The 20,537-nt window shown below is 42.5% G+C and overlaps 1 protein-coding gene across 3 annotated transcripts in view; it reads right to left on the reverse strand.

Annotated features, from left to right (window-relative positions):
- Positions 1–20,537, reverse strand: part of GRIA1 (glutamate ionotropic receptor AMPA type subunit 1) — a 124,772-nt gene that overhangs the window by 14,134 nt on the left and 90,101 nt on the right. For all 3 annotated transcript variants that reach the window (XR_009743995.1, XM_061456848.1, XM_061456849.1), the window contains exons 12-13: positions 4,263–4,461; positions 3,470–3,717 (exon numbers count right to left, since the gene is read on the reverse strand). Coding sequence is in view for 2 of the 3 variants with exons in the window: in XM_061456848.1 (XP_061312832.1) it covers positions 3,470–3,717; positions 4,263–4,461 (447 nt within the window). In the remaining variant the exon portion in view is untranslated. The remainder of the gene's footprint in view (positions 1–3,469; positions 3,718–4,262; positions 4,462–20,537) is intronic.

Here is a 20,537-nt window from a genome sequence, read left to right on the forward strand (position 1 = left end):
AGGGGCTGTTTTCTTGCACTGCAATTCTCAAATAGCATGGTTGTGAGCAGGAGGGATGTGCTGACCTCCACGAGCTCATGATGGCTCTGCCTGTTGGGATCCCATCCTATCACTGAAACCTTCGTAAGGACTGGGAGCCTTCTTCAGGCAGAATCCAGCTTTCAAAAAGCAAAATCCAGACTAAGTCAGACTTGCTAGCAGTGCAAAAGAAGGTGAAGGCCAAGGTGGCTGAATATTTTGCCTCTTTTACTGTAACTTCGGTTGCATTGAAAGCCAGTGGAGACATTTGAGCGCAGCTCCAGGAAGAATTTGACACTAAGTAAATCATAATTATTTCTGTCTTCCAAAGCAGAATATAGGTTAATTAGCACTCTGATGTCTGAACCATCTGCAAAAGATTAGTTAACTAATGAGCCAAAATACATTGCAGCTTCTATGTGGGTACAAGGTGTTAACAGAATAAATGCATTGCAGTTTCCATAAGCGCAATTATCAGCCATATGATTCTGGGGGCCATGAGCTAAGTGCTATGCATTATCTTTCCTAGGAAGCTTTATTTCCATTAACTGTTTCTCTCTTCCGCTTATGGGGAGTACACGGAATAAGCTTTACTTTGAGTGTATTTTGACAGAGGTTGGTCATCCTGAAATAAGGTGTTTTTGTAAAGGGGAACATTTTGTATTTATTCACAAACTCTAGGCAAACAGACTGTATTTCAGGGAACTTTAAAGTCAGTACAAATGCTCTGAAGAACTTGCCTTTCCACATCTCCATCTCAAAACCCTCTCTATTCCTTGAGTCTGGACTCAACATGGGATTTCTTCAGTTTTCCCTGTTTTGGATAATTTGGCTTTGTGCCCTCTTTTTGATCACTTGTCCAACAGTGGAGAAGAGCTCCTGCCAGGTAGATGGATGGATTTTGCATCTGCATGACTATCTCATGTCAGACAGTACCACACCTTGAACTAGCTGGTGTTGAAAGGTGTAATTTCTGCCCTCACATCATTGTCCATCTCAGCCATTCCTAAATGCAACTGAATTTTAACATCTGGAGGCCAAAAGATATTCAAAGCCAGATTCACCTAGGAGGAAGAAATAAGCTCTTTCAGCAGCCCAGGAGACCTAACTGATGACTTGAGGGACATGTTTGAACCTGCTACAACACATATAAGAATTATTTCTGTATTTTCAAGCTCGTTTTCATTCATTTGTGTCAATATCGTGGCATTGTGTTCCCATGTAGAAACAAGAAAAACAATGGTGAACTCTCATTTAGCATCTTTCTAGGATCATTTCCTAATCAGCTATCCTAAATGCAGGAAAACTGGTCTAGCTACAAAAGGGACAGATCTCAGCAAAAATCCAAATGCAGCCCAGCTTCTAAGACAGACCTGATCTAAAATAAGCCTGGTTCCCACGTGCCTCCAAACCTGGCTCTGTGAATGGAAGTGAGTGAAGATGAAGCCTGAATAAGAGACAGGCTGACCATGCTATACGGATGACTCACAAATGTCACCTTGCTCAGGGCCACCTATCATGTGCAGGACCCCAAGGGGAAAACAGACACTACATGATGACTGTAGGGAACTACTAAGATAAAAACAATTAAAACAACAGGAACAAAACAAACGTAACAGGACAAAAACTGACAGCAACTGTTCCAAAGAAACACCATTGGATGGAAAAATCAAGCATTCCTCCTTTGCCATTAGGCCCATAAGAATTTTGTTGTGCATGCAGCCAGGATGAAAAAGAGAAAACCGAGAGAAATGTTAGGAATTTTTGGAATCATGCCTAGCAGAGGGATGTTTGGAGCTGCAAAATTAAAACGATTGATGCAGTTTTCTTTTTTGTTGTTTATTTTTCTTAGAAGTATGATAAATGGCTCCTTCACATGCCAACAATTACAAGACAGGCAGGATGTTCCTGTTTGTTTGCTTTTATAATATCAAAATTAAGATAAAAGGTTGAAGTTTAAATAGATAAATAAATAGAATCAGATGAATAAATAGACTATCCTAATTCCCATATTTGCGAGACAGAAAACAAACACTGCAAAGAGTGCAACAGAAAACATCTCAAAGCTGTGAGAATAGGTCCACCTTCATTTGAAGGGCCCCGAGTCATTTCAGAGCCTGAACCACACTGGATGCAAGAACTGCCTTTTGGACCACCTGCACTGCATTCATGTGCTTGTTGCTGATATGGGAAGTGCTGAATCTAATTTGAGCTGAAACTAATAAATGGAGTAATCAAACCCCTTGGGCCTCATCCACTGCCAGTTGATACATCTTTGATTTGTTGGGCTGGCTTTAGCTCAGGAGCTATGTGACGAGACAAATCCATCAGCAAATGCTCCTCTGGTTTCCAGTAATAGAGAACATGGATTAAATAGCTCTGCACTAGGTTATGTTAGCATACAAGCATAAAGCCACATGTATGATTTTGATCAAACTATTTAGTTAAAATATGTTAAATAAATAAATAAATCGGAGCATCAATCAGATTAACTAAAGCTATGGCTTCTGAGGAGTTACTAATCCTTTTAAATCATTACAATTCACACGGCTCATGACTGCAATGTGAGGAATGCACACAGCTGCTGCCTAAAGGAACTGCACGTCTGACGTGACTCACATCACCATCGCAGTGTGCAGATTGTGGTAACACTGCTCTAAGCAGGTCAGTTTGCATGATGCACTTTACAGAGGCCAGCTCACACCCAAGAGTACGCCTGTGTGCAGTGCCCAAGCTCTGATACTAACTCACATCTGGGTCTGTGCTTTTTAGAGGGTTCTTAATTTTAAATGAAAGTCTTCAAAGATATTTCACGTGACAGAAGGCAAAGACATCCAACAGCTCCAGGTCCGGGCTCAGAAATGCAGGAATTGTGCTCATTTGGACTTGCCATAAATTTGGCACTTGCCAGGATATGAACTGACTCAGTGAGTGAAAATGCACACCTTTTGCAGGGCTTGTTCAAAACTGGCTCCTCACCCCTTTCAAATCACACTTCATTTTAGAAAACACCAAAATGCTTTCCTCATGAGAACTCCCTCTGCAAGCATGGATCCAAGCCAGGGTAATACCATACTCTGCAAAGCTGTGCAGTTCACATGGCACAGGATGAGCGTCCCTTCTGGATAATGCTCTGTGAAACCAATGGTTACACCACAGCAGCCCCCCTGCCATCACCTAACACAGCAGACACCTTCATAGCAAATGGATCAGCCAGGATCCAGTTTCCAAATGCAGGGCTTGAATAATTAGATGCTCCCATTGCTGCTCAATGGGAGCTGGGTGTTTTACTTCCCTGCACATTACACTGAGATTTCACATCCCTTTTCCTCCACCTCCCCATCTCCTTGCCCCAGGCTTTTGTGATTTACATGGCAATGGAGATTGAACCGTGTGCATACATTGATTTGCCGGGTGGTCTGGCAAAAGGAAGCAAATCCAGGCTACTTACCTCAGCGCAGACCCCTTTGGCGTTGCAATGCCATAGCCTTTGGAGTCCAAGTTACCTCCCACCTTCATGGTGTCACAGGGCTTCCGCTGCTCGATGTACTCGTTCATTGTGGACTCCAAGAGGTAGGCATACTTCCCTTTTGACTTCCTCACCCGGATCATCCCCTCTTCTGTCGTCCTCACAAAAACGGAGGGCTCGGCTGACTTCATGTAGGTCCACATCTTCTCAAACACTGCTATTTTGGATCGCTGCGTGGACAGCAGAAACCCAACAAAAGCGTTAACAGGGGGTTGTGTGACAGCTGAGATTTCCAGCTTGGACCGAACGCACATATTGGATGGGCCAAGGAAGGCAAAAGGGGTAATGGGATATTAATGAACCTCCTGCCATTTCTGCACCTGGGTCTGGATCAACCCCTGAATTCTGCCACGTATTTGTGGATTGCAACAGATTTTGTGGATCAAACCATGGGCAAACTAAGCTGGAAATCAGGAGATTGTTTCTTTCGCAGCTGCCTAGAGTAGCTTCTCAGTAATGTGAGCAAGTACACAGATATTCCATATTTGTGTTTACAGTCACAGGATACCACATGTACTGGATGCATTGCCAGCTTCTGAGCAGCATAAGTAAAACTGGATTTTTCCTGTTCTAAGGGCATGATTAGCAAGTCCTAACATGGTAAAGAGGAAGCAAGAGAAAAAAAACATACTCAAGCTGAGGATGAGAGGATGCACCTGGGGACTTGTCAAACAAGGGGCTAATAGAAATATGTGCTTTAAATTTCCCCTTTTACCCTAAAAAATTCTTTTGTGGAGCCAGCTTCCAGGGTCCCATAGGCAATTTCTGTCTGCTTGGCCAAGTCCTCTGCACTCTCGATGGGAGAAACCATCCTTTCCACGGTGAGGAAGGCAGCCAGGTTAGCTGTGTAGGAGGATATGATGATCAAGGTGAAGAACCACCAGACGCCACCGACTATGCGGCCGGAGAGAGACCTGGACATAGAGAGTAGAGTCAAACACTGCCCCTGCTTTTACAAGCCCATTGTTTACTGGGTATTCACTCAAAGTCACACTCTTCAGCCATTTCCAGGGAAGCCAAAGGTCTGTCTCAGTTCTTAGTCTACTTTTCAAGGTGTCAGTGTAATTAGAGGGGGAATAAAAAATTCACAGTGAAAGAAAAATATCAATAAACTGATTGAATTTGCTTCAATTTTCAATTTCTTTCAGAGTATATAATAATATAAGTAATAAGACATGGGAACAGATGTGAGAAAGGTTTATCTGGGCAGGGCAATGCACTTCCAAACAGCATCTCTCTAAGGTATGTGTTGAGCCACATAACCCCAGTGGGAAGGAGCGCCGACATGGAGTCAAGACCAGATACATAGGCTGGTCTTGTACTGGGTCAGCTCCTTTATCACCTGAAGTTTCAAACCCAAAACTGTGTTTTTCTATAAGGCATATTGAAGCTCTGAGAGGAGCTGCAGTCTTAATGAATAGTTTGTCCACTGACATTCTCTGGTTTGCATTAAGCAGCTGGCTAGACAAGAGGTTTGTAATAGTGCCCTAAAATCTAGGTGTGTTGCACTAGCTGCAAATAGCCAATTATTTGTAACCATAAGATAACTATAGAAGCATATAAGTCTAGCAGGCATTAATTTATAGTAAAAACTTTTCAAATCATTTTTAAAAGTGGAAGATAATTTTAGTGTGATGTCAGTGTTCATGCATTCTGTCTAAAGTATTTACATGCTCCTTCTCTAGATGCACAGCACTGGCCCAAACAGAAGGTAATTTACAATGCTATTTGATCAAGCCAGACAGTCTGACTAAGGAGGACTTGCTCATGAGAATCAGTGCTTATTTCTCTGGGGGTAGATCATGTCTGCATGTCTCAGTGTTGTCTTTCTGCTGACCTGAGTCACTCCACAGAAATATTGTTTGTCAGATGATATACAGAGATATCCCAGTCCAGCTAAGGACACTGGACCAGCTCATGATAGTGAGTGCTATTCTGTGTCCCGGTCTGCATGAAGTCTTGCGTCCAGCTGCTATGGTTTACTGTAGCTTACCAGAACGTGACAAACCTGCGTGAGGTCCTTCCATCAAGGGAAAAAACACACCCTGCAAATCACTAAAATTAGAGCTGGAAAGAGACCCTAAACATAGCCCACCAACTGCATGACTTAATCTAGGTTCTACCCTTTCAGTTTGTCCAGTCTGGTTTGAAATGCTGCTGATGTGAGGGGAGCTGCTCCTGCAGACATCACGTCATCTCCCTGTTTAGACCAAATCATGCTGAAATCTCTTTAACCAAAACTCCTTGAGATCACTTCCCAGGAGAAAGCAGGCACAGCGACTGAGCTCACACCACACAGCACGTGCTTTAACATGTGGAAATAGGACCCATCCCACCACATCCGCTGTCAGCCCAGTGCACCTGGAGAATGATCACAGCAGCTTTCACGAGTGCAGAGAGTAACTGCAGGAAACATGACTGCAAGGCGTTACAGCGACAGAAAGGACAAGCACTGTATTTTACAGGTGTGACTGAAGGGACTTCGGGCCTCCCCTCTGGATCCTTCTTCCATGGGCTTTTCTGAAACTGGGCAGCAAAATCTATCTCACCGTAAGCATCACCTCAGTCAACAACTTTGAAGGATACACCTTGCAGGGTCTTTCAGGAAAGTCTACAGGACCCATCCCCAAGGTGATTCCATAGCAAGTTCACAAACTCTTTTCACTATCATCCAGATCTTAAAAAAACAAGAAAGGTTGGACTAAGAAGGTTTTTTCATGTCCACAGCCCACTGACATGGTTTCCAACCATAAGGTATATGCTGGTTATGCTGCAGTGTGCCACACAAGCATCCTCCTTCACTGGCAACTGCAGCAATGTGGCTGAGTTGACCAACAATCCCTCATCCCAGATTACTTTCTTTTTATGCCTCCCCATAACTGCCAGACAGAGAGGGGGGATCAGAGGTTTGTTGTGGGAGTGCTGGATGCTGTGAGAAAGGCAGGCAGATGGGCAGCGCTGTTGTTCTATGCTATCTTTAACTCTCTAAGAGAGACATACTCACCAAACAACCTCTGGAGACGAGCAGGGATCTCCAGGGATGAGTCACCCCATCTATCTCAGGCTGGGAGAAGGTGCCTCTGCACACCTCCACCTCTATTGAATTTTGAAGGAACTAGGATGACTAAGTTGGGCTGAACAGCTAATTTTTAAGCTGTTAGGTGAGATAAATGTGCCCCTTGTGCTTCCCATCTGCAGACAATACTCAGCCTGCAGGGCTGTCAGCCCAAACAACTTTACCTTTTGCTCCGGATTTAGAGGGGGGATTGGGGAGGGAGGCAGCTATGGATTCAGCTCACATGTCTTCAGATTGATGGGCAAGAGGCAAAAAATACCTGTCTCTAATTAGCCTGGATGATGTGTGCTCAGGGAAGCAAGCACTCGGAAAAGGCACAGAGGCATTAAACAAAAGTAACCAGATAATGTCAAATAGAACAATCTCAGCTGATGAAGGCCACTTTGAGCTGGCAAATCCATTTGCATGGCAAATAATCACATTCATCTTCAGCTGCAAATTATACAGCCTTTCCTTCCTGACGAAGCTGGGATATTTCTGCGACTTGTTTCAATCTCTTCAGCGGCAGTCAGCCGGATTCCTGCCTCTAGATCCTCAACATCCTGGTGATATTCATTACTGGCTTATCCCACGGGGACTGCCTGCTGTCAGCTGCAGATGGCTTATGCTTCCCAGCTCAGCACCTGGCATTGACAGCATGAAATATATCCATGGGGTATTGAGACTGGGAGGTAACAAGAAGGGTTGGGGAAAGAGGGAGAGGGGACTGCAGCTTCTTTCCCATGGGAGCCAGATGCGACAGGATGCATGTCTGTGTTGTGCACCAGTCTCATCTGGGCTGTGTCTGCTCCTGGTGGTGGTCATTTCTCCTCATGTCATGAGATGCTGTGAGGAGGTGATTGCTCACTCTCATAGACCGTGGAGGAAAGGAGAGGAGAAAAAGAGCTTGCTGTGACTGCCAGAATGGCTAAGGCTTCGTGTGTATGATGTTTTATTGCAGACACTGCTAATGGGCAATGTTTGCTCTTATGGGTAGATTGACTTGGAGCTAGAAGTTGTGAATCTGAACCTCTGTATACATGTGTAGAAAAAACATTCAGCATAGGGCGTCTATAGGATATCATCCCTTTGCTCCATGGTTGTGCAGCATCTAACACAAGGGAGCGCTGGCTGGTTATGAAGGTTTTTGGAGACTAGTGCAATACAGTAAAAAATATGTCATGATGAAATATCACACAAGCAGATTTGATCCCATGTGACATCCCCATGGCTCAGTAGCAGTGAACACAGGTTAAACAGAACAAACTGGATTTCTGTGAATAACTGTATTGCCTATTTAGATTTTGAGCCAATGCTTATTACTGCTTACCACTGCAAGTGGCTGGGAAGACAATATCCATTATGATCTTGTTCTGTTACTTCTGTAGACCAAGCAGGAAAGCAGCAGTGCTACCATCACGGGACACATTTGCAAAAGTGCCTTTGTAATTTAGGAGATAATGTTCCATTTCTAGAAGTGTCTTCAATACTGGGGAGCTAAAAGCCTGCTCAAAAGCCAGGGGGACTTCAGAGTTATGGTTATGTTCTAGTAAGAGCAGTAACAGAGGAACAGATATACATCGTACTTCCAAGTCATTTTGAGGTTTAAAAATTTCACTCCACAGCTAGATAACAGAAAATGACCTGCCACTTGACCAACAAACATTTTGCAGCTTAAGCCCTAGCTCAAGTTCATTTCTCTTCGCTAACGGGCAGTGTGGGGTTTAAATCCTCTTGCATGGAGAATTTACATGTTCCCCATATCCATTCAAGCATAACACAAAAACAATCAGCTCTCTGCTGTGTGGAAATGAGTTAGTGACTTGGTCCGCTGCAGAGATAAGGTGAGATGGAACACATTGGTTAGTACTTTCGAGATACGCTAAGGTTTGGATGTTTGGATTTGTCTATTTGAACTCTGGATTTATTCACATTCATTATCATAGTAATACTTGCAATATCAGGGTCTAAATAAAATCTGAATAAAATAAACAAGGACAACAGTGTAAGGATTTAATGAATGGCTAATTCTGGGATGCACAACGGGATGAAATAGACTAGATTGCATATTTTTCAACCTATACTATTTCTTCTACACCTACACTCTTCTTTCTTCCAGAATCCAATTTAAGATCTATTGGTTTCTTCTTCTAGCCCTGCCCATACTGGTCAAAATCACACTTCCCACCACTATCTTCTCCCTGACTTGGGGTTCTGCCTGCCTATCACAGCACAGTAACAAGAACAGGGTGCTCCTTTCCAGCACTACCCTCGCAGGAGTAAGTAGTAAATACTCTGCCCTCATTATCCATGATGCAAAATCTACTTACAATTACAGCTGGCTGGGAACCAGAATTTCAGTGCCATGGAAAATTCTGAAACAGTAAATGAAACCTTAATATTCTCAATAATCAGAATGAAAAGATAATGGTTGCAAATGTCCTCTAAAAGTAGCTGTTTGAAAATGGCTGGCTTGGGTCTGTCCAAGCTTTGCATTTTTTCTATTACTTAATGTTTCATTTCTGAAATGCTAAAAGGCATAATTTTAACATGGTAAACAATTTTGTTTCTGCTTTCTCATTACACATAATTTTCTTTCAGCTTCTGTAATACATTAAACCCTTACCTACTACATGTATAATTTAAAGATAATTCTGGAATGTGTTATTTTAGCTCTGTTTAATGGAAAACCTGAAAAGAATCATTTTGATTTTCTTACTTAGACGACATTTTTTTTACCTTTCCTTACAAAAGCAAATACATTTTGCCAGTGGACACTAGGAAAGAATTCTAAGTTCCTTTTGTCCCTGTGATGTGATTTTTCTTGTGTTCTAGCCTCAGCATTGATGGATTAGTCACAGAAAAAAAACAGAAACTCATGCAGCTGTAATCTCTGAGTTTTTAGAACAAAATACAATCCTTGATCAAACAATTTGTTCTTTGATCTTATCCCTTATGGAAGGCAGGAAATGCTGACAGGAGTTTGCCTCTGCTTTGCTGTCTTATTAGAAGAGCACAATGCATTTTTGCACGAAGACATTAACAAAATCATCAGAAAATAGACAAAATAAGCCTCATTGGCAAACTGTTCAAGTACCATCTCGGTTCTCCCCCACTTCTCCCTTCCCCCTTCCCAAATCCATTTCTTCTAGAGAATTACACCTAAACTGACAGTGTTTTAATTAGAAGTGCAAATCTGGGATTCTAAAGCCATAGTTGCTTTGGGAGGATTTCCCAGATTTACTGTTAAATTCAATTCTAATAAAGGCTCACTTAGTCAACTGACATATTTGTCACTGAATGAATTTATGCAAAACTGTTGAAAGGAAAGCTCTTACATGCTTGTTCTACTGATTGTGGGTCAAATCCACTTTTGGTCTTCTGCCCACACAGATCCTCTGATCTCCAGCACTACTCTGCTAATTTGATACTGACTCTACATGATTTCGTGGGTCTATCTGAAGACTGACTTGGTAGTGGATTAGTTGCAAACATTTTGCTCCAGTTTTGCTCTTATTTCAAACAAATTTTCAACATTAGACTCTGTCAATGTAAATGAGCTTTGCTTTTTTGGTATGTCACAGACCATCTGGCATTATTGGTCTCACCATTTTATCTCCCACCCTGACACAAACCTTAGATTTGTTGTGAATAGTCATAGATAGAGGAACAAACTTAGCATGGGGTTGTGGAGCCTGGAACATCTCTGGGTGCATCCATCACATACATGCTGCAAAGCTTTTTTTATGCACTGCTATGCCACAGAGAGTTTTTAATAAGCAGTTTGTCCAGAATCATAGAATGGTTTGGGCTGAAAAGGACCTTCAAGGACGAGCAGGGACATTTTCCACTACATCAGGTTGCTCCAAACCCAATCCAAATGAACTGTTAGTCATGAAATTAGAGTAATTATAATGCATGTTTCTCTATGCTGTATTATTAATTTTATTGCCCTTATGAGTTTGCATTTACATATTATTGAATCCTGTTGCCTGGTATAAGAGTCTGGAGCCCTGACAGCAGTGCTGGGCTTTAACACTGCAAGACAGCCCTTAAAAAACACAGAAATAGGAATGTTTTCTACTGACATTCTCATTTACCTCTCCCAGCTGTGCAAATTCCTTCTTCAGCTCCCTTCACATCTTTCCTATAGAGGTGACAGCTGCCTGTTTTGATTCTCTGTGGGTAACATTAACCTGTGAGACAGGGTGAAAAAGCTGGAGGTGCACAGGTACTGGGAGTCTCATGCTGTCTCTCTCTTGCTTTTCTTTTCCTAATTTGAAAATATTTGAGAGTTTCCTAACTTTTGTATATCGGCTGGAGATCTGCTTTTTTCCCATGTTTTGAGGCAAACCATACCAGCTCAACAAACACCAAAACCAACATGCTGTAAGGAGGCAATATGGATTGCAGAAACCCAGCAGAAGTCCTTTTAAGGAGGAGTCTTGGGGTCACTTGCTGTGTAAATATTGCAAGAACTGAAGATATTGTCTGCAAATATGCAGAAACACTGAGATTCAATGGGAGGTGTGTATCTGTGAGGCTTTAATTATAAGTCATAGTTTATTTACTGTTTCTTTCTACCTAAGCTAATGGCCTTGGACAGCAGTATATTGTCCCTCTCCTACTGTTTCATCTCTTCTTTTGCAGAATATTTTGGCACTTTTTTCTTCAATTTACCTTTAATGAGCAAAACCTCTCTCTGAAGTGAGATTTCCTGCTTAGTCAGAAATGCATCATGCCACTTGTGGTTCTTCAGTCATTGGAGCTTGGATTGCTGCAGTGCTAAGTATAAGCATGACTACGTGGAGTCCCTACATGCTGTTTTCAAGATATTCACTTAGTATTTTAACAGGCAAGAGATACCTAACAGCTTAACTAGAGGACTAGCATCAGAAACTCTTTTTTCTGTTGTTCTTTGGAAAGCCTTGCCACTTTATGGGTAGCTTAATTCATTTCTCTAATTCAGTTTACCGCTCTAGGAGAAGAAGATGAATCACATTTATGAACTTCAGGCCTGAAGCGTTAACCATCAGGTGGAATTCACCTCTGAGCTGCTGCTTTGCCCACTTCCCCTTCCTAAGATACTTAATCTCTGCAGGCAGAGGCAACATCAAATGGGCCCAGCTATGCAGGGGTAATTTATGTACCCAATAGCAGTCTGCAGGTTGTGTGCTCCTGTGGTCCTCAATGGACACAGACTGCAGCCTGCTGATACACAACCAACACAAGTCACCTGCTTAACTAATGAAGGATGGTGTTGGAAGCACTAGATGCCAAGCAAACATGGACTGACATAGGCAGCCAACCCCCCTTGAATTCAGCAGGACCCACGTACCACCCGTGGTATAAAAACACTCCTACAGAGCAGAATTGCAAAGTAAGAGATATCCTTCACTCAAAAGAGCCACCTTCCCTGAGCAGTCAGAACTGGCTGCTGAAATGAGATGCTTATCCCTAAAACTACAGGATAGTACACCCAAATGAGATGAGTATCCCTAAAACTACAGGATAGTACACCCAAATGAGATGCGTATCCCTAAAACTACAGGATAGTACACCCAAATGAGATGTGTATCCCTAAAACTACAGGATAGTACACCAAATGAGATGTGTATCCCTAAAACTACAGGATAGTACACCCAAATGAGATGAGTATCCCTAAAACTACAGGATAGTACACCCAAATGAGATGTGTATCCCTAAAACTACAGGATAGTACACCCAAATGAGATGCGTATCCCTAAAACTACAGGATAGTACACCCAAATGAGATGAGTATCCCTAAAACTACAGGATAGTACACCCAAATGAGATGTGTATCCCTAAAACTACAGGATAGTACACCAAATGAGATGCGTATCCCTAAAACTACAGGATAGTACACCCAAATGAGATGCGTATCCCTAAAACTACAGGATAGTACACCCAAATGAGATGAGTATCCCTAAAACTACAGGATAGTACACCCAAGACTTTCAGAGTGCTGCTAAAAAAACATTGTAAAGACAGGGCTAAAGATAGATGGATGAGGTGGAACCCTAATTAAAAAAAGGCAGAACAGCTAGATCCAAAGAAGTACACTGTCATCCTCTAAAGTACAGGTGCTTCTCCATGTTGAAAATCAGGGTAATTTAGAAGGATGAGTATTTAGATGGAGGGTTGCTGAGAAACACATGGTCACTTTGGGCTGCTTGGCAGCTCTCTTGGAAGGCAAAGTCATCCCTCTTCTGCAGCTCTGCCAGCTTTTGTACAAGGGATAAAAAAGAAGTCTCTCATCATGCCTTTGAGCAAAAAGTTTCACTGTAAAAAAAGGCACTTCACGTATTTTTCTCACTTCTGTGACATTTGTTTGCTTTGCTAAGAAAAACTCGCAAGGTGACAAGCATAAAATCTTGTCAGCAGCACTGGTTGGGGCCCCCCAGGAGATTCATTACTCAGGGACTTCCTCAGCCTCAGGTAGCCCCAGATTTAACAGCACTCATCCTTCTTTTTAAACAACAGTCTATTGTGTTAATGTCCTTTGCTGTGTTGCTGGGTTTTATGTGCTCTCCCTCAGTCTCCTCTTCAAAGTCTGCTCGATAAAAAAGCTTTTTTCCAAAAGTTTTACTTGGTTATACGCTACCAGGTCTTCATTTTTCCAGGATCCTCTTTAGGCATCTGCATGTGCTCACAATTTTGAGCCCCGTTTCTGAGACTTTTGGGCAATGTTACATTATCTTAGTTCAGACTTCTTCCAGGGTGACTTGTTTTGGTTCTTTTTGCTCTGTTTTTTTTGTATGTCTTTTGTTTAGATTTCCCAGTCTGGTGAGAGAAAGGCCTTTTCTGGAAGGAGAGTATTTTCTGCAGTGGAAATAAGTGACTCTGAGCAGTATTTCCAAAGATTTCCTTCCTTTTATCTCTCATTTCTAATTTAAAATGTGATCCCTCATCAAGGCTGTACAAGTTACATTTTCCCTTTTTCACTTCCAGCCTTTCTTTTTCCTACAAGAGCATATTGTAGCCCTTGTAGAAGTGTCGAGGAATAAGTCTGGTCTCCCCAGGAAGTGGTTTTTTTTAGATGCACTTTATGTGCATAGGAATGCCTGTCTTTTAACATTAAAAACCCAAACTGTGAAGGGAAAACATGTTCAGCTTTTCTGCTACCCCTTTTCCACCTTCTAAGATCCATTTGGTGACTTTATTTCTGAAGGCTTCAGAAGCACTGCTAAGATGAAAAGCTGCCTCCTCCCCCTGTTTGCCTCTCTGCAGCCTGAGATCCTGCTTCTTATTGAGAGCTTCAAGAAATGAGAGAGAAACCCTCCTATGGGAGAGCACCCTGCACACTTGACTCCTGCATCTGGGCCCTCATGGACCCTTCTTCACATCTCGCACCTATCCATAGTATACAGGTACTTACTTTTACTGCTTTACCTTGTGAGGACTTATCTTCTCTCCTCTTCTTTCCTACTCCCCTGTTCACACATTTGCCTCCCATTCCTTCTCCTCAGACTGTGTTGGGAGAATTCATTAGTGTATATAACATGCTTTGAAGTTGTCCAAATATTGGTGATGTAACACTTTTGCACTTCTATAGGCTCTTTTATCTGAACATCAAAGTAATAAGTTACGATTACCATGACTGGATTATTGCTGCTTAGCCTTTGAATCTAAGGGTAAGCAGCAACTCTTTCAATTCAATTAATCAGAATTACTGGTTGATTTTATTAAATAGATTGAATGCCATAAACCATGATGCTGCTTAAAGAAAGGGATTTGTACACAAGCTGTACACCCTTTCTTACTACTTGATGATATCGATCAGGTGGCCCCTAGCTGCCAATTGGTTCCTTTGATTGAAGTGAAAATGGAAGTTAGACCAAGACATTAACATGGAAGACATCAGAGGTAACTCCTTGATCTGCCTCTTCCAACTCCAGTTCTTGCCAAAGCACAGCAAGGCTTTTGCCCCCATTATCAGGACCCACATTTTGCTTTTGCCAAATACTTGGCTTCATCAAGAATTTCATAATGAAAAATGAATAACCTAGCACCTCTGTCATATTTCAATCAATTTGTCTTTGCCTGCTCACCATCTTGGAGTGCTACAATGGACATTGATAGCTCTATGTATGCTATCTCTACGTATGCATTCCCAAACTTCTTGTGAAAAGGGAGTATGGTGCTTCCCCAGTTACAGGACAAGTAGTTGAAGTGAAATGTGGGACAAAAGCAGAATAGGTACAATAAATCCCGGATTCCAGTGGAATAAGTACTCTGGGTCTCCCCATGGAGGACATGAGGTTTTGGCCAGGTGGGGATTAGACCAGCAAAGAGCAGCTGTAGATGCTCTGTGTGTTATGAGCCAGAACAATTTGAATTGAGGAGTTCAGTGCTCATTCAACTGTGTATCCAGAGAGTATGCACATGATATCTTAGTGCTGATAAAAGTGATGTACAGCATATGGAAGAGTTATTTAAGCAGGGCTTCCCTGTGAAAACATGCTCAGGGCTTCCCAGCTTAGCTACAGTACTTTCCTGGAGTGCCAATGCTAAAGCAGCGTGTGACAGACGGCCTTGCAGAGGACACCGCTTTGGGGAGATGGAGGTCATTCAGCTCTTCACAACCCTTATTCTTCAACAAAAACACATGGCAATGCAACCTAGCTATTAGGAAGACACAACCATGCGCAGTCCTGGCTGGAGCTCAGAGGATGTCAGACCCCAGCTGAGTGGATGGCTCAGGGATAACAGGTTATCAAGAGGGAAGAAAATACAAAGAGAGTGGGTGTTTCTCTTACTGATTGAAAATTGGCAAGTTGGAGTACAACATAATAGGGAGTCCCTGGAGCCTCAGAGGGTCTCCTGCCAGGGTTGTGGAGAAGGCTATAAATCTCAGAGGACCCCCACAACTCTTAGTGCCACTCATGATCATGAGACAGCACACAGCATTAGAAGCACAAGCAGCACATGCCATTTCCATGTCAGAGATGCCCTAAGAGAACTTCCCAATCGATTCAAAAACTGGACAATGTATTTTCCACCCCTTGCTATTTTTAACTATGTTTTCAATCAAAAATATGACATTTATTTAGTCCAGAAGAAAGAGATTGCAAATATATTTTTAGCTAAATAAATCTGCTTTTGGATCAAGTGTTTGTCTTCTTATTTTAAACACAGCTGGTGGAATGGTTAGTAAATCTGTCACTCAATGGGGGGACCTCCAGCGAATTTCTTGCTGCCCCCTGCAGCAACCTCAATGGTAAAAGCCTGAAGTCAGAGCTGTGGGAGAGTGACTAGATATGTCTGATAGGGAAACCGTGCCAAGGAGGTGGCTTACAGGTCAGTGAAATGAACATTCATTACATCTGCAGCATTTAGAAATACCCAGATGGCAGAGTGTGGAAATTCAATAGACTCGTTTCGTCCTTTACAGATTAAATTGCATTTCCCCAACAATATTCTCCCGGTTGGTTATTTTCTTCTTTTGAGTCCTGTGCATCCTTCAGCATTTTTCCAAATGAAAAATTGGATAGCAAGGATGATTATTTTAGAAGAATTTCCATTTTCCCCTGGCTGCCACATTGCGGTTGCCATGGAAGTGCGCAGACTCCAAAGGGGACTGTTTAGTTGGATATTGTGCAATTTGTCAAGCTACTCCTCTGGTGAGTCACTTTCCCAAGTTAAGCGTGTTTCAGAGATAAGTGTGGTCATCAGTTCCTGGTGATTTGCAGGTACTGCTCTTACCCTGTGACCTGAATTTCCTCTCCCTGGACATAATTAATTCTACCAGGTAGAGATAATCACAAAACCACTTCTACAGAAGTTAGAATCACGATTTTTTACTGTTACACTGAGAGACCAACCTCAGCTCACCAGGTCAAGCAAACTGCCAAAAATAAATGATCCTCAGCTTTGTCCCCTTGGACAGGCTTTTAAGCCTTCCAGGTTTACCCTATGTTGAAGAAGGAGCAGGGTTGCTCCCAGCCTGGCTTAGCTGCCTTGGTCCCCAGGGCACCCCCAGCATGAGCTGCAGGTTACATGTGCTCCTGAAGGAAACAACAAATTCCTTCCTCCCTCATTGCAAAAACGTGCCCTTTGCCTTGAGGCTGACATTGAATCCAACTGGTGGTCAGCATCGAGGTCTGTAGGAGCAAGTACATCGTCTCCCATGTTCCCAGAGAGGCTTCAGAAAGCCCTGCCAGCGAGCTCCACTCCACCACCCCTTCCTGTGCGACAGTGCAAGGAGAACAGAAAAAGCACAAATTTTGCCTAAGTTATTCTAGGAATCCTGCCTTGGGAGAGCTTGAACAGCTCCCCAGTGACTCCCCAAGACAAGTTAAGGTTTAAGGTTATAATGGGTACCACAAGGATGGCACCAAAACCGTGCATCAGGCCAAAAAGTCCTCCAGCTGGTTGGACAGTCAAAGAAGACGCCTACTGAAATCAAGAGGAGTCACCAAATAAACACCAAAAATCAGCCTTCATTTCAGGAAGGAATTGAAATCCTTTTAAATGCTAAATGCAGCTGATTCTAATTTCCCTGATTCTGAATTTTTAGCAAAATCTGTAAGTGCGCTCCAAATACGAGTTAAGCAAAGGACAGAACAGAAATAATGTTCTTGAAACAACCCAAATCAAACCTCCCACTAAAAAAGAGAAAGTTTTTGTTCTAAACACTTTCTGATTCAGTTCTTGTCTGAAACTGGATAAAATGTTTCAGTATGAGGAATATCTTGACTGAATTTAAAAGTGCTGCTATTTTTCAAGGTCTCTAGAGGCTAGTTTAGGGAAAAAACCCTTAACAACATGTGGAGCAATTTTGCTGTCATTTCCACCAGCTCTACGGCTGAAGTCTCTTGTGTATTTTTCAACTGATCTAAAAAGAAATGCAAATAAACAGGAAAAATAGCAGAAAAAAATCTTCAGCATTAATTACAGGTACATAATAAATACCATACTTGCTCTTCCACAGACAATCCACTGTGACTGAGGGCAACAGAAACCCTGCAAGCCCAGCTGCACACTGTGTAGATCAGCCAGAGCACCCTGTTTCCATGTTGCTAGAAACAAATAACGATGTCCACAAGATGCTGATAAATAATTGAGAGTATCTATTGACTGGATAGCAGCCAGCAATTTATATCTCTTCTTTCCACCCCTGAGCGCATTCATACATCATCTCTGTGAGTAAACCTCCCTAAGCAGCGCATTACCCAAAGCCAGGGGGTCACTGCTTGGAACGTGCCACTGCACCCTGAACCTCACATCTGGACTCTGCAGACAAGTTAAGATCCATGTAACTCTTTATCCCAAGTTAGCTGAAGGGCGGATCGCATCTTGCACCATGTCTCTTTACATGCAGCAAACAGCCCCAATCTATAGGGCAAACTGGTGTGGCCAAGATATTCCCCAGCTGTGGTTCGCTATGGCACATTGTACAAACCAGATCCTGCATCCCTGATGATGCTCTTGAAACCTCCCCTTTCAAGTCTGGCTCTCTCCCAGACACAGGCTGTGATGAAAGCTTCATCCATCATTTCACTCCCAGCGCGGGCTGACCAGGGTATCTCCAGCTCTGTTATCAATCACACAGATTATACCAAGCTGTGTTGTCCAGGTATCATGACATGATACCCCATCATGTCATGATATGACTATACATTTCCCTTCTACTCACACTATGTTTTGATCTGAAATCAAAATAAATACATTTTGTTTCCACAATACAGTATAAAGAGAGCCCCTGTGGAGCTGGGTTTATTTTTGGAAATCTCTGTTTAATTTTCCTCTGGCAGGGCACAAAGGATGGCTGCAGTGACTGGGTGATACTGTGTGTTATTTATCCTCCTGTCAAACTCCACTGGGGACAAGACTCCTATAGTCACTCAGCTCAGAGAAACTGTGTATATTCTATCTCATGGTATCTTCAAAGGAAGAAGAAATTCCTTTCTGGAAGATTTATTTTAGCCAAATGTATTTAATTTTAGTTAAACATAAGTTTTCTGAAGCACAGGAAGAGTAACTGGATTAAATTTAATAGTCTCCAATATACAGGAAGTCTCTTTTGGGCTCAAACATATGAAGCAACACATTTGGCAATAATAAAAGACAGAAGATCAAGCTAGGAAACTGACAAGAGAAATATACATTTTGCTCCCTGCTTTTCTATCCTTTTCACACCAATCAAATTATATATTTTGTAGAAAACGATGGGGCAGATGAAAAATTCAGGTGCTCGTTTTGCTGCAAAGGAAGTCGGGAAGATCAAACATCCCCAAGGTCTCCTTCTCAAAGGCCTCAGGTCTGCCCTGAGTGAGGAATGGCAGCAACATCCTGGATGTTAGCGAGATCCCACTCTCCACATCTGCTACACACCGGGGTTATTTTAAGCTCTGAAGACAATTTATCAAATTACATTTCTGAAGAATGGTACAATGTGAGTTATATTTACTTCATATTTCTCTTGCTGCAGGCTCCTGCTATTGGCTGCAGGATATTTATTACCTCTGAGTATCTCCTTTCTGGTCCTGTATTTCACATGTAATGAGTGCTTTTGCAATTTCATTACTGTTTTCTGAAGTTAAGGTGGCACTTTACAAAGCCTAATGTTTTACGGCCTGTTTCAGACTTCACTGATTTCTGGCCATTACTATGTACATGGAACTACTCACAACTCCAAAATGTTGCTTCTCCTCCATTCTTCTGCGTAATCGGTAATCTGAAAGCACAGACTTTAATGGCAACAACAGGGGATATCTCACATCAACTGGGACAAATTAGTCCACATGGTAGTGACTGAACCACATTCTGATAGTGCAGAATGGGACTGCACACTCCAGTGGGAAATGTCCAGGAGCTAATAGCCTCCTTTGGTTGAAACTATGTACCTACAATTGAGTCATTCCATTTACGGCTTAGGAGGGATGGATTCTTTGCTCATGCTCATGTTGCAGCATCCAAAGGCAGCCACAGACTGCCACCAGCTCCAGCTGGGGTTCTCCATGACTGGTTACTGCCTGGCCTTTGTCATATTCATCCAGCCTATGCCTGGACATGAAGGCTTCAAAGCTTCAAGGGCACCAGTCTACCTCATGCCCGGCAGCCTCACTCCTCAGGTGAAGAGGCTATGAACACATAACCCACAGCTACACTCTGTCTTGGCCATTCGCAGGTTGTCAAATCCACAATGTATCTTCGAGTTCCTTGTTAGGTTGTGACCAGCATACTTAAAAACCTGACTGAAGTTCTGGCTAGTAAGAATGTCCTTAAAAGAATGACACTTTCCTTCAAAAACAAATTTCTGTCTCTGTTGGGGACCAAAGTTCCCTGGGGACTGGTCTGAGGCTGAGGAATGCACATTTACAAGAGCAGGGAATTGCTGCAGGCCTCACCACCCCCTGTGCTGAGTGATGTGTCTGCACTTTTGGTCTTACACTTTTTTTTATGATAAATACATAGTGGCATACGCACTTGAAACAAGCATGCTCTGGGAAAAAAAAAAACAAACCTCCAGACAAATTTCCCCTACTCCTTCCCAAAACAAAACTGAAATAAACAACCCAAAACCTCTACAAAAAAAAAAAATACACCCCTGCACTTGCTCCTTTCTGCCAGGGAGAGAATGACAGAACAGATGTATAACAGAAGCTATTTATGTTGGTTAATATATTACTGGGAAATGCTGAGATTGTAGCGATAAGTTTAGAAGCAACCACATAGGAAATATATTGGAATAGAGCAGATCCCCACCTGCCCACAGTGTGGTTCTAACCAAGCATTCCTTGCTAAGTGATGTGTTACAGAAATCCTGCACTGGGTTCGTGTGAAAAGTACATGTGAAATAGAGAGCGCGCTCAGAGCCTTTCTGTACAACAGCATCCTACGGAAATTCTCACTCTTCTGCTTCCTCCTTCCTTTCTCATTTCACAGAAATTCACCCCTCCACTTCCAAGA

The sequence above is a fragment of the Pezoporus flaviventris genome, unplaced genomic scaffold (genome assembly GCF_033815535.1).
Source record: "Pezoporus flaviventris isolate CSIRO_AGI_PZ_B2104156 unplaced genomic scaffold, CSIRO_AGI_Pfla_v1 ptg000023l, whole genome shotgun sequence".
Classification (NCBI taxonomy): Eukaryota; Metazoa; Chordata; class Aves; order Psittaciformes; family Psittacidae; genus Pezoporus; species Pezoporus flaviventris.